General features: G+C 46.2%; 1 protein-coding gene across 1 annotated transcript; it reads right to left on the bottom strand.

The window, feature by feature from the left end:
• Window positions 1-1,118: 1,118 nt before the first annotated feature.
• AGT (angiotensinogen) lies at window positions 1,119-7,937 on the bottom strand (the record flags this gene model as incomplete). The annotated part of the gene is made up of 4 exons (XM_084283509.1): window positions 1,119-1,310; window positions 2,270-2,414; window positions 2,685-2,949; window positions 7,145-7,937. 4 exons carry the CDS (start codon window positions 7,935-7,937, stop codon window positions 1,119-1,121), a joined length of 1,395 nt encoding a protein of 464 aa, XP_084139635.1.
• Window positions 7,938-21,716: the final 13,779 nt, after the last annotated feature.

Raw genomic sequence — 21,716 nt, forward strand, 5'->3', positions numbered from 1 at the left:
AATTCCTCTCTTCCTCATTCACATTCAGGAATCAAGTCTAATAATTAATCTGCTCTTCCAGTTTTTCAAACCTTTATGACACTGCTAAGATTTGCACTGAACTGCTGAAGCCATTTTATTCACATGTATCAGCACAACAGCCATTAGTATAGATCAGTGCCATTAATTCTGGGGGATTTTTTGGTTCTTAATTCTTTTAAAAATGGTTCGGATATGTTAAGGTTTACAGATTTGGGCTCTAACCAGTAATGTTCTTTTTCACTACAAAGCTGTAATAAATGCCTTTCAGGTTAGAAGATATTCTAAGTAATGGAATTGTATTGGCATAGTAAGCCTTATTTTTTTCTAAAAAATCCAGAGATAATGCTGTCACACCATGCGAATTCATACATTGCAGTTCATTAATGCTACCAAATCTCATTTTTAGCTTTTCCATGGAGTTAAGAAATAAACATACCCATCTGGGCTGGAGAAAGAAGAAACTTCCTATAAATGTGATTTTGCTTCTAAGGCAAAATCTTGTCTCAGTGGGACAAGCAAAGCCTGCCCATGATGTTGGCAGCATTTTAAAGGAAAATAGTGCTGATCAAGCTAGAAATTTCTGTGCATAATTATAAAACTTCCTCTGTAAAAAGTGAAAGGGAATGTCTCTTGTGAATCTGACCAAAGTAAAAGTGACCTCTCAAGAACAGAAGAGTTCCTTTTTTCTACCTTTCTGTAGTAAATGCTGCTTGCGCTCATAAAATCTTTTTTTTTTTTTTTTTTTTTTTTTTTTAAGTCAGTGGCTTGCTGACTACTGTTTTGTCCCCATTGTATCGAAAAGATTGCTGGGGCAGAAGGGAGACAAGATGGGAAGAAGGAAAGAAGAGAAGCTGGGAGAGGAGTGTGAGTCACCACCCCACGTGAAACAGATGACCGAAATTGGAATGTTGCAAATTTTTAGCTTTCAAAAAGCTGTATTTCAAACACTACCTGCTTCATCTCAAAGCTAACTAGAACACTCCACATGATCATAAAAATAGCTGATGAATAAGAAAAAGGTGATGGGAAATGTGTATCATTTTTTTCTTCTCCACACCTTCCCCCCTTCCCTCTGCCCCAGTTCTTGGTGCTTGCATTTAAACACTCTGCAGTGGGTTTGTTATTCTGCCAAGGAAAAGCATTGCCCTTGACTTCTCTTCAAAAACAGCTAAAAGGAATGGCTTGTTCAGTGTTACTTCGAGTGGTCCCGAATCTTCCTTCTGTGCTGTGGGGTCTTCTGGTGGATCTGTTTCATCGTTTGTCAGTTTGAAAAAGGCTTTATTAATGATCTGTAAAGGAAAAGATAAAAGTAATCGGAGTCATGATAGTGAGAGCTTAAGTAGATGAAAAAGCACATGAAGTAATCAGTTGAGTTAGATCAGCTGTAGCCAACCCAGGATAGACTCCATGCATGTTCAAATAAACCCTTGATGCACTTGTTCCATAACATGAAAAGTCTCTACAGCAGCTTGTACACTTGGGCTGTATGAAATCCCAGTACCCATCATCCTGACAAAACTTCAAACGTAGGACATCTTCCAAAAAGAAAAAAAGTCAAAGGCACTGAAATTACACTTTTAGAACATAATTTGCTGCCTTTTAATGGAAGATAGCCCTCCCCTTTAAGATCCCCTCTTTCTTTCCCTTGGGACCTGAATGGTTGAACCTGTCTTCAGGTGAGACAATGTGCCATGCTTGGTTCTGTTTTTGCAGTTTCTGGGAGCAGTCCCAGAAGTGGTCAAGGGAACAGCCCAATAACTGCCAGAGAAGCTGTGGATGCCCCGTCCCTGGAGATGTTCAAGGCCAGGTTGGATGGGGCCTTGGCCAACCTGATCTAGTGGGTGGTATCCCTGCCCATGGCTGATCTTTAAGGTCCCTTCCAACCCACGTCGTTCTATGATTCTGTGTACTGCAGCCTGTATCATTCAGTCCAGTTTTGTTGCTTTGAGTTGTTCAAGCTGTTGGTATGGAGGCTAATTTGTGTGCACAGAACCTAGTGTGCCCAGACCTCAAACCTGGTGCTTGTGTCACATCCTCTACTGTAATGATGAAATTTATATGCTGTAGAGCAAACCTGTTCTCCTAATTGAAAGAGGATTCAGTACCATTCAGTCATCTTGAATGTCTGCTGCTGATCAAGTATCCCTCATTGCTCATACTGTTTTGTTTTAGGTCAAATTTTACAGTTAAACAGGCTAAAGCTGAACAGAAAGCATTTTTTGCTTAACACCAGTGATATATACCATACCTTCCCAACAGTTAGATTGGTGTCACTTATTTTACTGAGATCTGCCCCCTTCCCCAGCAATGCAGGCAGTTTCATATCTGCAAGAAGTTCCTGTAATTCAGAGCTGTCTTCTATTTTTAATTCTGGCAAGGTTAATTTAATTTCTCTGAAAAAGAGAGAGGAGAAGAGGGAGGGAGAGATGAGAGTATGTCCTCTGGTATCAAAGCATGGTGTTTAGGCAGTCTTTGGGCAGCCAGTGGACATTTCTTCTACTAATACTGTGTCATGCCTGTGTTTCTGTGAATCTCTGCACTAGTTGTTACACCCTCCCTGACAGGATCCGACCCCTGTAGGAAAGCAGGGAGCAGGCAGGGCTGCACTGTGCACCCTCTCCCACTAATTCCTATGGGAGGGCACATGTGTGTTCAAGCTGTACCTTGGGGACAGATCCTGGAGCCAGGCCACAGACTGCAAAGGGAGCTTGGACTCTACTTTGTCCAGGTCGTTGCCATTGATGGGCTGCAGCAGCACCAGAAGAGCGTTCTTGCTGACAGGGACTTCAATCACAGAAAAAGTCTCACTGGCATCAGTCTTGTACTTGAAAATCCCAGTTACTGACAGCATGGGGACCGAGATCACTGTGTTCGAATCGACCCAGAACTCCTGAGGCTCTTTTAGCAGGGAGGCTTTCTTAGCTTTCACTGAAAAACAGATCAAGAAAGAAGTTGAATCTGCCCTTTCATCCTTCCTCCCCTCTGCCCCTTAACTGGTATATTGTTTGTTTAAAAACAGCACACCACATTAGATAAGGGCAGTATGTGTAAAATCACATTTAGCTACTGTAAAAATACGTATCCTGTCTTTAATATGCCTTCTGGTAGCATCAGGCAAAGGCAGTGCAGATTTACAGAACAGAGTCTGAAAAATCATCAGGACTGTGACCTGCTATGTTTCTACTAGCTGTGTGACCAGGAAATGCCACAAATTTGGTAGAAATTTCTGCTTGCTCAGTTACCTGCTCCCTCCCAAGCTGCCAAGGTGGTTCCTGGGTGGCTGATGGGTCTGATGCGGAGGGTCTGGATTTCCTCGCCATCCCATGAGCAGCTGTGACGACCATGTGCTAGGATTGCTTGTTTGGGACCATATCTGGCAGGGCCAGCTGCAGGAGTGCCCTCACACAGCTGGAGCTGGCTGCTGAGGCAGCCAGGGGGCTGGTGCAAGGGAAGGTGGTACAAGCTCACCCTGGGGTCTTACCTTTAGCCTTCTTGAGAACCAAAGCAACGGGGAAAGTAGCAAGCACAACACCAAAGGGTTGATTGAGCCTAGGAGGTCAAGAGGGACATACCTGAACACTTGCTAAACCTTGATATAAATTTCTTACCCAGTTCAAAAGTATGGGAAGCCTTGCTCTCACCTCCTGCTGCTTCTGTGCAGCTTTGCATTTCAACATGTTATCTGCTCATTGCCATAGATCAGTGCTGCTGCCCAGTTAGGCAGATAATCCTGTTGACATTAAAGAAACTACTGCCATCAGTGAGAAGGGCAAAGATCAGTAGTCTTGAAATTGCTGTTTTGTGGAAAGGGGAATTAGGAAAACAGATTTATACATTCTGGTAAAGAAAGGAATGCCTTCATTAAAGTAATATCAGTATAAAATAGGAGCTGGCATAGCTGTACTGCTAAATAGTCTATTCTCCAATAAATCCAGGGAAATGCTGGATCCTAACACATTTAGTACATAATAAGGTGTACATAGGAACACTTGTCTCCTAAATCACCTTGTATAAAAAGCAGATTTAGGCACTTCCACTTAGTGTAAATTCAACAAAAAGCAGCAGCGGGTAGGAGATGTGAAAGGTATAAGCAAAATAAAATACAATAAAATAAAATAAAAAGTAAAGAGTTGTTCACTGTTTTTTTTTTTTTCTTATCTCATAAGAATGAGGGATGGAAGCTAAAAGCAGAAAGGAGACACTTTGCCTGTGTAATCTGTGGAACTTACAGGACAGCAGATGTCCAGAGTGTAACAGAATAAAACAAAAGGAAAAAAAATAATCATTCAGAGAGATAAATGTATCAAGCTGGGATAATAACTTTTTAAATAGTCTTGGGAAGGACATAAGGAATGTCACAGATAGAGGAAGCAGTATCTAACTGCCTGCAAGGCAGCAGGTGAGGCAGTAGGCTCCTTACTGATGGCTCCTATCATTTCTGTGAAGCAGCACTGCCCTCTGGCAGGGTGGACATGTGAGGGCACAGACCTTGGATTAGCTCCAGGCAGTTTTTATGTTCCTGTTAAGTAAAACGAGCTCCCATAAAGAGTTGACTCAAAGTGCCAGGAAGCTAATTGCCTCTGGAACATTAAACATGAATTTGGATGCAGAAAGTTTGCTATCTGAAACAAGAGTGCTGCACGTCACAATTTAGTTGTATGCAGATTTGTTAAATGCTGCCAGTAGGGAGAAAAACAAAACAAATCTGATCTGGCAAATAAACCAGACTGCTTCTTCAGCAGTACCATTTAAATTATTTACTAATTTACAATAGTGCATTTGGATCTGATTACACAAAATTTCAAAGCTCTGGTGTTCTCTTTGGGGCTGAGTCTATTAATACTGGGACAGCCATGAACCACAGCAAATCAACCCCACTGGGTTTGCAATGGCTCCCCATGGCCATCTGCTGCTGAGGGTCTGGATTCCTCTGCCCTCTAACATGCAACTAGGTGTGTAATCCCCTGAAAAGGCTCCAAGAGAAGTTAGAAGTCTTAAGATGACTATTCACATCTGGTTTTACAACAGTGTTGTTCTTAGGACATGGGAGAGACCTGTTCATAGAATCTTAGCATATCCTGAGCTGGAAGAGACCCTCGAGGATCACTGAGTCCAACTCCAGGCTCCACACACGACCACCCAAAAATCAACTCATGTGTCTGAGAGCGTTGCCCAGACACTTCTTGAACTCCAGCATGCTCCGCGCCATGACCACTGCCCTGGGGACCTGTCCCAGTGCCTGACCACCCTCTGGGTGCAGATCCTTTCCCTAACCCCCAGCCTGACCCTCCCCTGTCCCAGCTCCATGCCGTTCCCTCCGGTCCTATCGCTGTCCCCAGAGAGCAGAGCTCAGCGCCTGCCCCTCCGCTCCCCTCGTGAGGGAGCTGCAGCTGCCATGAGGCCTCCCCTCAGCCTGCTCTGCTCGGGGCTGAGCAAACCAAGGCACCTCAGGGGTTCCTCAGGCATCATCCCCTCTAGGCCTTTCACCGTCTTTGTAGTCCTCCCTTGGGCACTCTCTGACAGTTTTATGTCCTTTTTATACCGTGGTGTCCAAAACTGCACACAGTGCTCATGGTGAAGCCACACCAGCACAGAGCAGAGCAGGACAATCACTTCCCTCAACCAGCCTGGCAATGCCATACCTGATGCACCCCAGGATACAGCTGGTCCTTTGGGCTGCCAGGGCACACCATTGATTCATGTTCAACTTGCTTTTGACCAGAACCTCCAGATCCCTTTCTGTGGGGCTGCTCTCCAGCCTCTCATCCCCCAGTATGGGTTGCTCCATCCCAGGTGCAGAATCCAGCATTTGTTCTTGTTAAACTTCGTATTGTTAGTAATTGTCCAGCTCTCAAGCTTGTCAAGACCTCTCTCTTCAAGGCCCCTCCACCCCCAACAAAGTCAACAGCTCCTCACAATTTACTAACATCTGCAAACTTACTCAAAACACCTTCTAGTCCTACATCCATGTTATTTACGAAAACCTTGAAGAGAACTGGCCCTAAAATGGAGCCCAGCAGAACCTAATAAGTGACTGGCCACCAGCCTGATGTAACCTCATTTACTATAACTCTCTGAGTCCAAACCATCAGCCAATTGCTCACCCATTGCATTATGTTTTTGTCTAGCTGAAAGCTGGACATTTTGTTCAGAAGGATACTGTGAGAAACCATATTGAATGCTTCACTGAAATCCAAAAAGATTACATTGACTGGCTTCCCTTGATCAACCAGAAAAGTGACCTTGTCATAAAATGAAATTAAGTGTGATAAGAGAACCTTTGCCTTGTGAACCAATGTTGCCTATGACCAATGACTGCATTATGGAGTATCTTCTGACAGCACCCACAAAAAGCAAAGCAAACTGGAAATCCAGTTTGCAAGTGGGAAGATAAAGGCACAAAAGCATTTAATGCACATCTGAGCTCCACCCTTTATCAGTAGAAAACTTAAATCTCACTGCAAATTTATTGAAATACAGTCACCAGTATAAAAACTGCCCTAAGGTGTGCCATCTCCAGTATTACATTCAGGCACTAGGATGCTGAAAAGCAAGTACACTCTGGTGTACTGGCTCTGGTGCAGTAGTATTTCTGGGAACAACCCTAGGTAATTAAAGGATTGTTTTACTTCCAGCTTCCACTCTTCCAGACTGGAAGAGTCTGGAAACTCTTCCAGTTTCATTAACTGGTAGCTTACTTTCTGACCTAGGAATTGCCTCCAGACTATGGAAAAGTATTGCTTATGCTTGCTTTAAATCTACATCCTGATGATTTTTGCCAGAAACCCCTCATGACTTTTAGTTCTTTTGTGGTAAGAAATCAAGTTGGTACTCTATTATTCATCTCACCACACCTTTTCTAACCCATAGTTTCCTGGTCAAGGAAACTTTCCCTGAGGCCATCTCCCTCAACCTCCTCTCCATTGCCCTTGCTGGCTTGTAGCTGAGTGAGGGGAGGCAGCGTGCAGGCAGGACCCTGGGAATGGGACACTGCATGGGGCTGTGCTTCAGGTTCTCATCTGAGCTGTTCCCCCTTGCTGTTTGACCTTGCCTCCTTCCCAGGAGCAGGGCTGCTACCTGTCCACCCAGCCTGCCTCCAACACAAGTGCTTGCTCACCCTTACCTGCCAAGCGGACATCCACTGCAAACAGCAGATCAGTGGATGGGTCAAGGTCTGTCAGTAAGCATTTGCTTCGGCCCTCGCTTTTGGCCTCCACAAAGGTGTTTATTTGCTTTGTTGCCTCACTTGGGTTTGTAAAGTCCACAGCTCGGGTGTAGAAAGCATCAGCTGAGGGGAACAAATCATGAACGAACTGTTCAGATAAGGGTATGCCAGGGGCAGAGAAGAGGCAGAGTGTCTTGGAAAAGAGCAGCTCTTCATCCTTGTTTTTGATGAGGCTTTCAATAGTCCTCAGGCTTGCAAGAACCTTGTGCCCATCCACCCTAGAGGTGCAGTCAGGATCTCCAGAGGGGGGAACAAATCCCAGCAAACCCTGCAAATCAGTGGCCGTCTGGTTGGATGCACCCAGGTAGAAAGACACCAAGGAGCCATAGAGACTGGTTGGGGACAGGAGGACATTTTGGCCTCGACGTGCTTCCCTCAGCTCACTGTAAAACCGCACACCCAGGACATACACAAAGTCCTTCAGGTAGCTCAGTTTCTGCCTCCCACGGCCACTCAGGTTCGGGGTGTCCAGCTTGACTTTGTCCTTCAGGTCATCTTCATAAGCAGGTGTGGTTTGGGACTCGATGGAGGCAGGGACAAATGTTTTCCTTCCCTCTTGGGCCAGGTTTTCCATATCCTCACAGGTACTCTTGTTGAAAGAAAACAAACTGAAAGGATGGACATAGACCCGGTCACAAGCCACCACAGTGAGGCAGAGGAGCAAGCAGAGAAGGTCTGCTGCGAGGTTCATGTCGGAAACCACTTCCACAGTGTCTGCTGAAAGAAAAAGTGGAGAGGAAGGAAGACCGATCAGCCTGTTGTAAATACTGTTTCTTGTATTCATATGGTGAGGTGCCCATACTGCATTGGAGTTACAAGGACAGGAATTGTAGTGTATAGTGCCAGCTGGGCTGCCTGCTCCCTGAAAAGGACGGGATGAAATGGCCAACAGTTTCATGGCAGCAGGTGGGGATGTGCCAAGCATGGATTTGACTACATTACCAACTGCGATATCCTGAAGATTGAGTACTAGAAGCAACATGGTAGTGCTCTGCAATGAGTTAGGCTTGCGAGCTAGACTGTGCTAGTTCTGGCAAAACATTATAATAATGCAGCTATATTGCTCCCGGGACCTAGTCAGAGCTATCTCTGCAAATTGCTGCACTAAATCTTGCTGACACATGGACGAGTTAAGCGATTTGCCTGCTGTTACGGGGGAAGTGGGTTTGGAAACCAGGTCTCTTAAGGTCCCACTGCTGAACTCTCTTACTTTGTATGTCTAGTCAGCATAATATCTGGCACTAACGAAGCATTTTGTGTTTCCATAGCCCAGTGCAAACATTCTTTCTAGCTTCTAGGCAAACACACTCAGGGCTCCCTTACAAAAATGTGCTAACACGGAAACCAAGAGCTTATTTTCATAGCACCTTCATTATTTGAATACAGAGTTAGAAGGGATAAACTCTGGTTTTCTCTTCTGTGCGAACAGTTCTCCTGTGGTAAAAGACCTCCTGCTGCTCTTGTTTTTCTTGACTAGAAATAGAGAAATTTCTTGAACATTGATGTTGCCAGTGTTTCGGAACAAAGGACCTGGTGCATATGGGAATGCAAAAGGCATAGACACACATACATGCATGTATTTATGAACATCCACATGTATACGCAAACACACTGACAAACTGTGTTTATAATTCTCACTTTTCCTGTATCCAGTTTTTGATAACTAATAGCTCTGTTGTGCCTTCTTTGGATTTGTAATCTACATCTTTGGATTTGCATATCTAAAATCCAAGTGAGTCAGAAATTACACTTCTGTATGAATAATGCTTATAATTTGCCAAAAATGCTGTTAATCAGAGCTGTATTTTTACACTAATAGCTGTATCTTGTTAGTTGCAACTCTGTTCACCCTCTTATGTGCCTCACAGCAGCCACTGCTGGCAGCAAGCTCCCCAGCCCCACTGGTGCCCAAAACTTGCTTCTCCCCTCAGCCACCATGCTGACCCTCAAGGGCGGAAAGAGCAAGAAGAGAGTCCTCACTGCTAACACTTACACCAGGCCTGGTCAGTGGTGAAGCAAACATGATTTAGTTCCCTAAAGAAGTCAGCCCAGAGCCTTTCAGAAAAGCAGGAAAACTTGAGCTGAAAAATTGGCATTCAGAGCAGATGCATTGAGTGTGCTTACTAGCCTCTGTCCGCGCCGGTGTCCCCCCGTGGACGATGTCTCCTCTGGGGCAGGCTCCTTGTGGCACCTTCTTGCTCCGGGAGCTGTACGTGGTGATGTTTGGGGCATTTATGCCTTTCCCAGAGGAGGGGCCTTTCTAAAAGTCTCCAGTGGCATTGCACAAAGCTACTTTACATCACGGGCTGGGAGGCCAAAAAAAGTTAGTTCAGACCAGATAGGGCCTGATAAAACTGGAGCATGATTTATCACTGGGTGCACAGAAAACTCCAGAGATCAATACACAACCTTTAACCCGACCCAGCGCATTTGTGCAGCCTGCAGTTACACATTTACTGAGATGGACACAGGCACTTCATTTTGTAGGAGAACTGATTATAGGACCTGAAAATAACTCTGCTCGTTTTGTGCTGGACTCGAGGAAATGCAGGTTTCCTTGTGCCTGCATTTGGTGCACAGTCAGACCAGATTTTTTCCTGTTGGGTAAGTTGCCTTTAAGCTCTGACTTGTGGTTTGTGTACCCATCAGTGAGTGGCATGTCAATTTTTACCATTTTTTACACTCTTGACCTATCCAGAAGATCAAAAGTTTGCTTGTTTTACTCTTAAAAGCAAAATGTGGTGGGGAAGATGAAAACTAGATGGATTAGGTCACCAGATCCAGCTGACAGATAATTCACCCCTTCTACTCTCAACTTCCCAAGTCCTATTTAGAAAGAGCAGTGGGATTCAAAGATCTTTCTGCTGCTTTTGGAGTGGTCCTTCAGCTTTGGCATGCCCCTTCTTCCTCTTTAAGCAAACAAATAGCCAGTTAAACCGGGGATGATGCAGTTGGTCTGTGCTGTGGTGCCCGGTTACATGGGGGCTTTAAGGAGTGAGCCAGGAGCCAAGGCAGAACAATGTTGTGGGTGCACCTGGGCTGTTGGAGCTGGTGGAGCTGATGGTGCTGGTAGAGACAGTCAAGCCCTGCTGGGATGAGCACACTGACAGAGGGATGGAAATACATCTCTGCAGCACTGCTTTTCATTTGAACAATTTGACTACTTTAGCTGTAATGAGTCCTGAGCATAGGGCCGTATGACATGCTGTCATGTAATGAGGCCCAAGCAATCAGCTTGAAATATTTAAGGTGTTTTCTCCTCTTGCTGCTGGGGCATCTCAATCTGAGAAGCATCTGGCAGCAGAACAATCCCTGAGCATCTGCACCATCTCCAGACGGCTATGAAATGCACGGAGCCTGGCCATGGATCCAGGCAATAGAAGCAGGCACTCTGTGGCTCCTGCAGTGCACCGTGGTCTCCTCTTGATGTCTGTAGGCACGAGCCCCAAATCTCTGGCCACAGGGGATGCTGCCCTATGGAAGAGTGGGGGCAGGAGGCAGCTGAGCAGAAACTCCCACTGGTAGTAGAGCCTTTGATTTCACCTCTTGTTTATGCCCCAGTTCAAAGCTCAGACAAACCTCACCTAATTATGCTCATTCAATTAATATTTCCCTACTAAGATGCATTATACACTAGAGTATTTCTTAGACCTTTGTCATTTATCTTTTCAGTTTCTAATAAAGGAGGAGATTTTGGACTATAAAGAACATACATTGCGACACATGGGAACATATTTTGCCCTATTATGACTTAATTACACTCAGTTTTACATTCTACTTCTGAATCATTTTAAGGTAGAGTGCACAAGCGTTATTCCAATTACTATATGTGGGCTTTTTTTTTTTTTTTTTTTTTTTTTCTGTTGGGTTGCCATGGTTTTAGGAATGAACATATGCTTGAGGATAGATCTAGACTTCAGCAAGAGGAGAATCTCTATCGTGCTTTTCAGCTGTGGTGTCCACAGATTTTTTTCCCCAAAGAGAGCTGTGCCAGAAAAATTGCACTGGGAAAAAAATAGGTGAAAAACTTTCCAACAGCTAGGAAATCAAGCAAGTAAAAGCAAGATGCTTCCCCAAAACATTGCCTGTACAAAGAAAGCCCAAGGCCTGCACCCATTGCCTCACAAATCTCATTTTGCAATTGCCACAATAAAGGTATAAATAAACACAGACCTCTCAAAGCCTCTGTCCAAGGAAGAGGTTCCCGTCCTTTTGCTCCACTCCTCCTGATCTCAGGAGAGGACTCATGTCTCCGTTTTATACCCACCCTTACATAAGCTGGCCTGAGCTCCCATCCCCCCTGCGCTGCCCTCATTTCTCTTCAAAACCTGCCTCTGTTTTTCCTGTTTGTTATTCATGGTCACAGCTGCCTTCTCCAGAGAGGGAGCACAGAGCGGCTGAAAACCCTCTCCCACTGGTACTGTGGTCCCTGCTCCACGTGCAGCCTTGCTTCTCGCCCATCTTGTGCCATTGAAATGAAACCCCATTGCCAGCCAGCCTTTCTCTTCTGATATGCAAGTCGGGGAGCAATGTGCCACCCCACGAAAACTTGTGGGTGTTGTTGCTGCCCCTGCTTCCTTATGTAAATGCTAGCAATTTTGTTTTGGAAATTTTAACCCTAGTAGGGGAACGCTGATCTTAAAACCAAGAGTGAGTAATTAGGTGTTGAATAGAAAAACATGCTTTTTTCCAAGCTCAAATTTCAATTGATTGGCAAGACAGCGGGGCCAGACATACTAGAAGGATGTCTCTCTGTCTCCTGTGAGGTTAGTATGGGATTTATGGAGAAAGAAGTCACCATGAATAGACGATAATGGGTTGTGCTGCTCACAGACTTGGCCCACAGGCAGTGCTGAGATCTTTGTAGAGATCTTTGTAGGTGGAGCTTGCACTTCTGACCTCTGCAGACTGTAAATCTGTATTGGGTTAACTCAGACAGCCTGCACATGGTTATGTGTCATTTGGTACTAAATTTGAGGGTTTCTTTCTTTGAGACTAAAAGTACCCTGAATGGGAAGCAGGCCACAAGCCATCTGCACAACCTGTGGGTTTAAGTTGGTAACTGCAAATCTCTACACCCATAATGCTTCTCTACACTCATAATGCTTCCCTCTCTCTTTTCCTTTGGTAAGGGAAGATCACATGAGGTCTGGACAAGGCACCAAGAGGAGAGAACAAATTGCAAGAAGGACAGGATGAAAAGAGAAAAAGAGGAAGCCTGTGTGGGAGGACCTGACCAAAAGGAGACAAGGAATATTGCTTTATCAGCAGGGGCAGTGGTTGCTGCAGGGGTAGCAGGCACTCATCATGCTGGAAGGAAGAGTGTTTGTGAGACATCGAGGAAAATCTCTGCAGAGCAGCCAAGTGCCTGGGGAGACCAAGGCATTTTGTGCTGGAAGAGTGACCACTGGGATGGTGAGAGTAAAGGCAAAATGATGAAGATGAGCCCCAAGTCCTTACTCGCTGTTTTGCCACAATCAGCAGGATCCCAGTAAAATTGCCATGCAGAAAACGTAGCTAAAAGGAAGTGCACTTCCTCGTATATAAACTGCAGAAGGCACTGCCATAAGATGCTGTGGAGACTGAAAGTGTTAACTGGTACAGAAAGAGATGAAATGAAATCACTGAAGGCACAGCCATCAGAGGCTGCGGAACACAAAGGTCCAGGTACAACAGCTAACTTGGGAAATCCCCGCACAGCCGTCTGTCTTGGGTTCAGTTTGATCCATGTAACAGCTCACATGCTTCTCTCCAAGGGCTTGTCTACAGCTTGTGATGGAAATAGAGATGTCTGAGCGTAACTTGGCCAGTTTAACTTGGCTCACCCTGCATCGCCGACGGGAAATACTGTTTTAGTATCCCTATGTCAGTGAAGCATCACACCTGGCAAACCTGACCCCAGCCACGGCGCTGCTGGGCACTGCCCCATTGCACAGCACATTCAGGAGCCCGCTGTTGACTCTTCAAAATCAATAAGTCTTGGACAATTTGATCAATTTTCAAAAATAGTGGGTAGGCTCCAAATATTAGTTAGCCACTTTTTATGTTCTGTTTTGTTTTCCTTGCTTAGTCAAAGTACCTGTAATAACTGGTGGCAGAGTCACGGCACCAGGGGCTGAAATCTGCCTATCTCCTGCCAGACCTTTGGGCTCTGCTCTCCCTTCTGCTGCACACAAAGTACTCGGTGGCTTTTTCAAGAGTAAACACGAAGGGAAGAGGGAAGGGGTACAGATCTGCTGATGGGTCAGGCAGGTTCCTGCACGGTAGTAAACCAATTTTCCCCAGTTCTGTGGGAACTGTGGCAAGTTGCCATGGGCCTGATTTTATTTGTTTGCTTTTCCTATCTCTGGTGGGGAAAGGCTGTGCAAAGTAATTTTTTTTTTTGGACTATTTTAATGAAACTTTGATAAGGAATAGCTTTGTATGTGATTTTTATTTTCTCTCTGTTTTCTCTGTACACCTGATTCCTGCCCTTGTTGGCTGGAAACACTTTTCTGTGAAAGCAGCTGGGGAGCACAGGGGATGTACTCAGTGCTTGCCCAATTTTTTGTGTAAAGAGGATTGCAAAAATGCTTCTCAATAATAGCATTCAAAGTACAGATGACGAAAGAGAGATTATCCCGCTTCTGCTGCAGGGTCTCACAGCGAGGAGCAGCATGGCTGCTACAAAACTCAAGGACCATGTGCGTACAGTTTAACCCCAATGCCAATTTTTCAGTACAGAAACTGAACCAAACCCGTGCTTGACTTGGTGATTAGCCAGCATAACCGCTGTGGTCCTCCCACCTTGGCCTTCACCTGCCTCTGTCCCGTACTCATCCCTTTGCTGGGACAGAGGGACGCAGTGTGCCAGCCCGGACAGTGCCAAAATACACAGGGTGAGTGGGAGGCTGGAGGCTGACTCAGGTAGCTGCCCAGAAATGATGTGTGGGGCATGATGCTCCCTCCTCGCAGGGGCAGAGGTTCCCTGCAGGAGTGTCACCAGCTCTATCTCCTTCTGCTCCTCAAGGAACGGTCCCCTTGAGGTCTTTGTGCTGGTGACCATCCACCTGCAGAGCTCATCAAACGGTGTAATACCTGCAAACAATCTGGGTCCTTCCCTGCAGCAGGTGCTGTGAGGAGGGGAGACAATCCCAGACTGAAGCAGCCAGGACAGCACAAGGCTGTCCTAAGAGCAAAAGGGGACACAAAGATGTGACATGATTCACCTTCAGCCACACAGCAGGTTAGAAGCACCTCAAGGACAAGAATCCAAGTTTCTTGCCTCTCAGCCTCGTGCATTACCTACTTGATCACGCTGTACCTGAATACCTCAAATGACATCCACGAGGCAGAAGAGCAGTGACGGCAATGCCTGCACGGTGTGATCCCTGCCTCAAAGAGCTGGAGCAAGCTTTGTTGTGAGATTGACACACTTTGTGAGATGCTCCTGCTGAACGCTTTTGTGTCAAGGAGGGGTTTTGCACCTTCCCAATGTTTCTCAGCTGGGTCAGCCACTGAAGTCTTCAGGCTGTTCCCTGTGGTGAGTGAGGAAAGCAGCCGGGCGACTGCTGTCTGGGAGATGCTACAACACTAGGTCCAGAAGGCTCTGCCACCAAGCATCCTGCTCCCCTGAGTGTTCTGAGATTGCCACCACAAAGTTCAGTGAAGCTTTACTCCCTGGGGATCCTCTTGGTGAGACCTGGAGAGGTTAATCCTTGGTGGCCCCACTGGGATATTGAAATTCTCATTGCGACCCCAGGGCACCATTCAGGGTAGTTATTTCCTAGCCTGGAAAATTCAGTGAAATTAAAAGCAACACCACAGAAAGACCTTTGGAATCTGGGGTATCCTCACCCCAGCCACCCTCAGCCACCTCTACCCCTTCTCCTGCTCCTCTGCCCACACTTTCTTGCCCCGGACGGGCAGGTAGCAGCAGGACTCAGCTATTTTGGCTGCAATTCAGTGTTCCTCTGAGAAGAATATTTGCAACAGGTTCCCCATTCTCCCTTTCTCACTGGAGGAGTGGTTTTAATCATACATGGTAGATGCGGTCTGTTAGTGGGAAATGGACTGGCTAGCTCCCTACTGCGGTGGTGCAGGGACTCTCTTATTTCCAGGAGTTGTAGCTGCCAAAAGGAAGCTCCTACTCACAGAGACAGACAGAAATGGGGGCAAAAATGAAACTCTCTTGAGCCAGCAACCACAATATCCCCCCCTCCAAATACAGTCCATGCTATAAAAAAGGCAGAAGCCTCCTGAGACCTGAGATAAGGAGGTGGCGTTTGGTTTGGCTTTGATTTGAGGGTACATAACTGCTTCCAGCCAAGCTGTGGGGCACATTGGCCTGCCTCCCACTCTCAGATCCCATAGACAGATGAAGAGAGGTGGAAAGCAGTGGGGCAGACAGGGGCAGGCAGCTTTACAGTAAGGCTGCCTGGGCTGCTGGAGCCCCGCAGAGCCTCGCAGGGCTGCAGTGCAGACACATCAGCTCCAGCAGGGCTAGCTCCAGCCAAGACAACAGGACTATGTGTGGAGCTCAAGCCTGTAGAAGGAAAACAGCAAAGGCAGGAGCTAACCCAGCAGCCTGCAGAAGCTCTCGCCTTCCTCTCCTGAGCCGAAGCTGCCTCCGTGTGGCGAAGCTGCCTCCAAGTCCTCGCAGCACCTGGCTGCCTCCACCCCAGCCAGGGGCGCTCGGAGATGCTTTCGCCTTCCTTCGCTTCGTGCAGCCCATAGTTCTGAAAATAATGGGAAAAAAAAATAAATTCTTACCCACCGGTGGCTTTTTGCAGGAAATAATAAAAGAGCTTGTGACTGAAGTTTCTGAGGTTTCAGAATTTCCTGCTCACTCCTTTCTACTGGGTGGTTTTTAAGCAAACACTGAAATGTTTGCTGCGGTTTAGGATTAATTTTATTTTTTATCTTGCCTTATTTTTCCACCTTTTCTATGTTAATGGTAAAATTACATTTTAGCTTACTGCCTAAGGGAGAAAGCTGAAGAATAGGAAATTCAGCTCGGGGTCCTCCTAGTGAGAAAAGAATTAAGCCTGCCTCCCAGTCAAGCTGCTGAAACACATGCTGATGAAAGCCTCTGTAAACCATAATCCCCCCTCTAGCCCCCCCAAATAAAATAATAATAACAAACAAAAAAAAAAAAAAAACAGTGGAAACAGTGGGAGCTCTTATAACCATTCTCCCAGGAAAATTTGAGCTCCTGTAGGGCTTTCCTCTGACTCATGGGGTTTGAAGAGATGCTGTAGCTTGGCTCCTCTCCCACACTGCCACTTGGTGTTTCACAGTCCAAAGAAAAAGAATAAAACTAATCTTAAAAGCACCCTTTTGTTTGTAAAATGACCCCTTTCCAAAGTAGCGAATTAATGAAGCAGCGTTGGCTCAGCTCTGACAAAAGCCTGGAAGAGCAGCTCGGAAAGCTGTGCCTGTTTGTCTTGGTAAAGCACTCAGATGGCTGTCTAACAATGACATTTCAGCTGCCAGCACAGATAACGCTGTCATTACTCACCAAAGCACAAAAAAAGATGTGTTTCATGTTTTTTTCTGGGTGTGCAATGGAGGGGAGTAGCGATGCTGGGCAGAAAGGGGACAGACATGGTCAGGGAAGGCAGAGATGATGCCTGGCCCTGGGATGCCGTGAGCATCAGGGACCCCCATGCACCATGGGCTACACGGGGGAACAAGTCAGCCCCAGGGGATGTCTGCTGTGTGTCAGCATTTCATAGCCAGGCAGCGGGCAGTGGTGGCAGAGCTGCACGCAGTGTGAGCATGGCTGAGTCCTAAAGCAGCATTTGGGACAGGCAGCTCCTCAGGACAAGGCCCTTTTGCTCTTACACAGCATGGAGAAAACAGCCTGGCTGTGGCCTCTCGCCTCTTGCTGCTGTGCAAAATGATAATGAGCGCCCACTGTAATTTTGACTTCCTCCTCTGGATGAGATCTTGATGTCTTGCAATTCCTCCAAGGTACATTTTTTCTTGACTAAGCCCAGAGCAGGATTTCCAAAGGGCACTCATTGATGTCCCTCCCCTTGATTTCCAGTAGCCTTTTTCTCATTGCTCTGCAGCAGTTTTCACCGGGATGGTCGTGACATTTAGTAGGGCAGTCTAGTCTTCAGGCCTGGCTTGCAGTCCCAGCACAACCCCTAAAACCCTGCACGACCTTCCTGACCTCCCCTCCCTTTGCTCTCTTCTCCCTCTGGAAATGAAAGAGAGAGAAGGATGCTCTGGCCCCTCTCCAGAGGGCAGGCCAGAGAGAGCCTGTAGGGCCTTACTGCTGAAAGCTGAAGGAAAAGTCCTAAAAAAAATAATAGCCCCAAGCTGGGCTCAGTTTGTCTGGTCTCAGCTGTAGGTGGAGCATTGTAATGTCCCAAGTTAGCAAAGACGCGTGCAGGAGCATATGCAAACTCTGCCAGGCTGCAAGCCACCAGGCAGAAGTCCACGCTCTGCATTGAGCCAAAGGAATGGAAAGTATAAGAAATAGTGTGGTTTCATGTGACTGTGGCTGTGACATTTGGATTCAAATCAATGCACAAGTTCAGAGGGCGCCAAGCAATTTTAAATGAGACTAATCTCAGAGGCAGAACAAAGATGTTTTATATAACTTCATACAAAGTCAGAGGAAGAAGGAAGGTCGGAGAGCTGCCCGGTTTCACAGATGGCACCTCAGTCTACATAATATGTATCCATAAATTGTTGCAAATGTAAGGAGAGCTATAAAGGGACTAAGGCAAAACCAGTCATGCCTCTCAAACCCCTGGAGAAGGAGCACAAAATTAAATCATCTAGCCTAAAAGAGTCCCTTAGAGAAAAACAGATGACAGTGAAGGGGCTTAGCTAGCAGTCAACAGCACTGGAAAACTTCGGATAAGTCAGGTCAAAGGCTATGGATAAGCCCTGCGATGCTAAACTCATGACAGGGCATGAGGTTTACCCATGACAGGGTTATGAAAGACTTAATCAGGTTGCTGTCATTTGTACAACCAACTTTAAATCCTGAATGACCAGGGTCCACCTGGTGTTGATGGGGAAGGAATTACGTAAGTGTGACTAAGAAAAGCACACGCCAGATGTTAAAAAGCGGGGGCTGAGAGTCAGAGCTGTAGCACGAAGCTATGCAGGATGCCAGGGAGAAGTGGACCTAATAGTTTCCTACAGCAGGCCTTTTGGGTTCCCTTTATGTCTCCTACTCCTTGAATTACAGCCTGAGAGAGAGAAAATAGGACTCTCTGTCAGTTAAGACCACAGAAAAACAAACTAGACCCTCTGCCTTCTCAATGAAGAAGAGACAATTCAAGGAAGTCTGACCTGATAGCAATGATGGTGGGAAAGGAAATGACAGAAACACCTGTTCCAGCACCATGTCTGTGCCACAAGAAGATGGTGAGAAAAGTCTCATCAGCCCAAAGCTCTGGAGAACAGGAACAAAGGTGTCACCTCTGGAGCAAAAGTAAAGCAAAATCCCACCTCTCTAGACTCCACTCCTAGCCATGGGCTGGTGGGATTTCACAGAGCACTTGCCTATGGGCTCCAAGAGCTGCTGACATCCTCGCTGCCAGTGATCCTCATCTATAGCTAGTGGTGTAAATGATATCTGTGGGCAGAAGCAGTTGAGCTGGTACTCACATTCTCTTCAGGCTTTAGAGCCAAGGCTGAGGGTGACAGATAAAGCTCCAGGTGTTCCAGGAGCAGACGTTTAGTGATGGTGCTTGGGGAAGAAAAAAGCTTTCAGCTTTAGCATACATTGCTAGCCTATGCATCGCTGATGTTGCTACACTGCCGGTTTGAAAGCCTGCCTCATCCTGTGGCTCGTAGAGAGATATCTGCAGACCACATGAGCCTAATGGTTTCCAGAGCTGGCCTGTCAGGAATTAATTGCATTTGCTCTGACAGCTCTCTTTCAGCTGGCAGTGCCTTTACACCTGTGCAGGCATCCACTTTGCAGGGCAAGGACAGCCCTGCCCTATCAGCCCTGCTGGGAGAGGGCCGGGGGGCTGGAAACTTGCTGTCCCCCTGACAGTGCAGCCCTGGAGAAAGGACTTCATTGCTCAGGGCTGTCACAAGCCCTGCTCTTACGTTGCTTCAGTGTCACAGTATGTTCATTGCAATAGCTTGTCAAGTTAAAATGTACAAAGCCTGGTGTCAAAGCCTCTTATCATCTGTGTTTGCCTACCTTCCCAGTGTTAACACCTACTCTGCTTTTTCTCAGTGCACCAGCATGTCTGAGGACCAAAGCCCTTCTACATTGGCTGTTTGTCTGCCTGTATCCTGAGGTATCTGAATATTTTGGTGCCTGTCCCCAGTGGAATACCTCACAAATAATTGCTTTGCTTGGCATCCCTGCAGTTATCCCCAGCAAAGAGGCCAGGACCAAATAGGTGTAATTGTTCTTTTATTTGTATCAGGGTAACCCCTTTGTGTCAAGCCTCCCAGCCATACCCACCTTTCAAAAACACAGAGGTCAAACCACTTCTACAGCATTTCCCCTTTCTCTCTTATCTCCCCATTGCCTTATACCTAATATGTATATTGTTCCTGCAGGGCAGGAAATATCTTGAAATTGCATATCTACACAGCAAGGAGCACAATGCAGTTTAATAGTCCCTACTATATATAAATCTAATACATATAATTTTCCCTATCCTGAAACCAATAAATGAAGGGACTGGGCCAGAGATGCTATCAATTTATTTAGTTCACTCTTTTCCTAACATAATTTCATGATTTATTGCAGCATCCTATCCTATATAGGATGCAAATATTCTTGTGCATGAGACCAAGACCCATGTTTCACTTTCTTCCCACCTATTACAGTCCCTGAGGATCTGCAGACAGCACCAAGCAGCAGCAATAACAAGAGTTGTCTCTGGGGAGAAAAGCACTTCTCACTGGTTTCAAAAGGGAATTTCATGGTAAAAGAGCAAAACTGCTAGAAGTCCTTTTTCTTGTAAAACTCTTGAGTGTGGCTAGCTAGATACAAAGTTTTGTATATAACAGAGAACTGAAATATTTTGTTAGCATTTTCTGCTCACTCCTCTTTTTCCCAACTGCTTTCTCCAGGCTCCATCTCTTCAGGCCACTTTCAGCCAGGTTTGATACCAGGGCTGAGACCTCAGAGACGTGAACTTTCCTGCGGTGTCAGGACTTGAGCACAGTGAGGAGAGGGGAAAGTTGTCCCTGCCCTCTGAGGGAAAGGCTGCAGTGTGAAACATCCCTTATTAACATACCAGAGCATTCACTTAGGACAGAAACTTTATGAATTCCCCTACAGCACAAAGAGCACCCATCAGAGCTCAGCCCACATATTTCTGATTGCAGCTGAACTCTGAAAAGTGGGAACTCCCTGAGGTGATATGCGGTCACTCCCCTTGGGCTCTAGCAGGTGTGGAGGCTGTGTATCCAAGATGCTGAATGTCTCCTTCCCCGGCTTTCACATTAGTCTGGAGTGTGAGAACATGCCTTGCCCCACACAGAGATGTTGGGGATGAGGTGCATTCCTGTTTTTTTTTACCACTGGCTGAATGTAGGATGTTGGGTACATCACATCTCTGAGGTTCACGTTGGCACTTATGACCTTCTCCTGCCTTTGTCCCTTAGCTGGGATCCATCTCACATGACTATACACATTTAATAGCTGAGCAACTACCCTCAGCTAGTCCATGAGGCTTCACCTAAAGGGAAATGAAAGACGTGGTCATCTCCAGAGAGATCTTATGGATGAGGACACAGTGAATCACTTCCTGGAGGCACTGCTCTTCTGTACTGACTGTAGAGAAAGCCGAGGTGAGCAGTTTGGAGTCTGTTCTGCAGACCTAAAGTTCGGTCAGATGACTGCCACGTTTGGAGCACAAGGCCTGCCTCTTCTCACACGTCTGGACAGCATCCATACATTTGGACAATGGGAACTTGGTCTCAGGAGGGAGCCTGCAGACATCAACAATGGGTGCAATTATGGGGAATAAACATGGGAATATATGCTGTGAAAAAGAAAGCTTTCCTCACAGCGCTGCTGTGACAAATAGCAGAACAGAAAGGAATTAATTCTGTTTCACCTAATTGCTCTCCATTAATCATCCCTTGGCAGCAAGCTCGAGTGGTCGACCAAAGGGCCAATTAAAGCAAAGGGAGGCTGACTGGTGTTTGTACTCAGGGCTGTGTTTCGTGTTACAGGAATTGTAATTTGTTCCCAGGGCAGCATCTCTTGCCATTCCACGCATGGAGGAGTACCCATGCCTGTCTGGCTCTGAACCCTGCCGTTATTTCTTCAGAGCATCCATGGTGCATGAACTGACCTCCTCTCCAGGACAGTTTTTTGCTGTCTAACGTGAGATGTGATGTGGCAGGTAGATGCTGGGCAGCAGAAGAAACACAACAAGAGATGAGCAAGGTCATGAAACCCAGAACTCAGTGTCAAGTATGTGTGTATTTGGGTTTAAAATCCTTTATTACAACACACAGAGAAATCCTACGAGGCACAGTGTGT

Source organism: Netta rufina, assembly GCF_964035555.1.
Source record: "Netta rufina genome assembly, chromosome: 3".
NCBI lineage: Eukaryota > Metazoa > Chordata > Aves > Anseriformes > Anatidae > Netta > Netta rufina.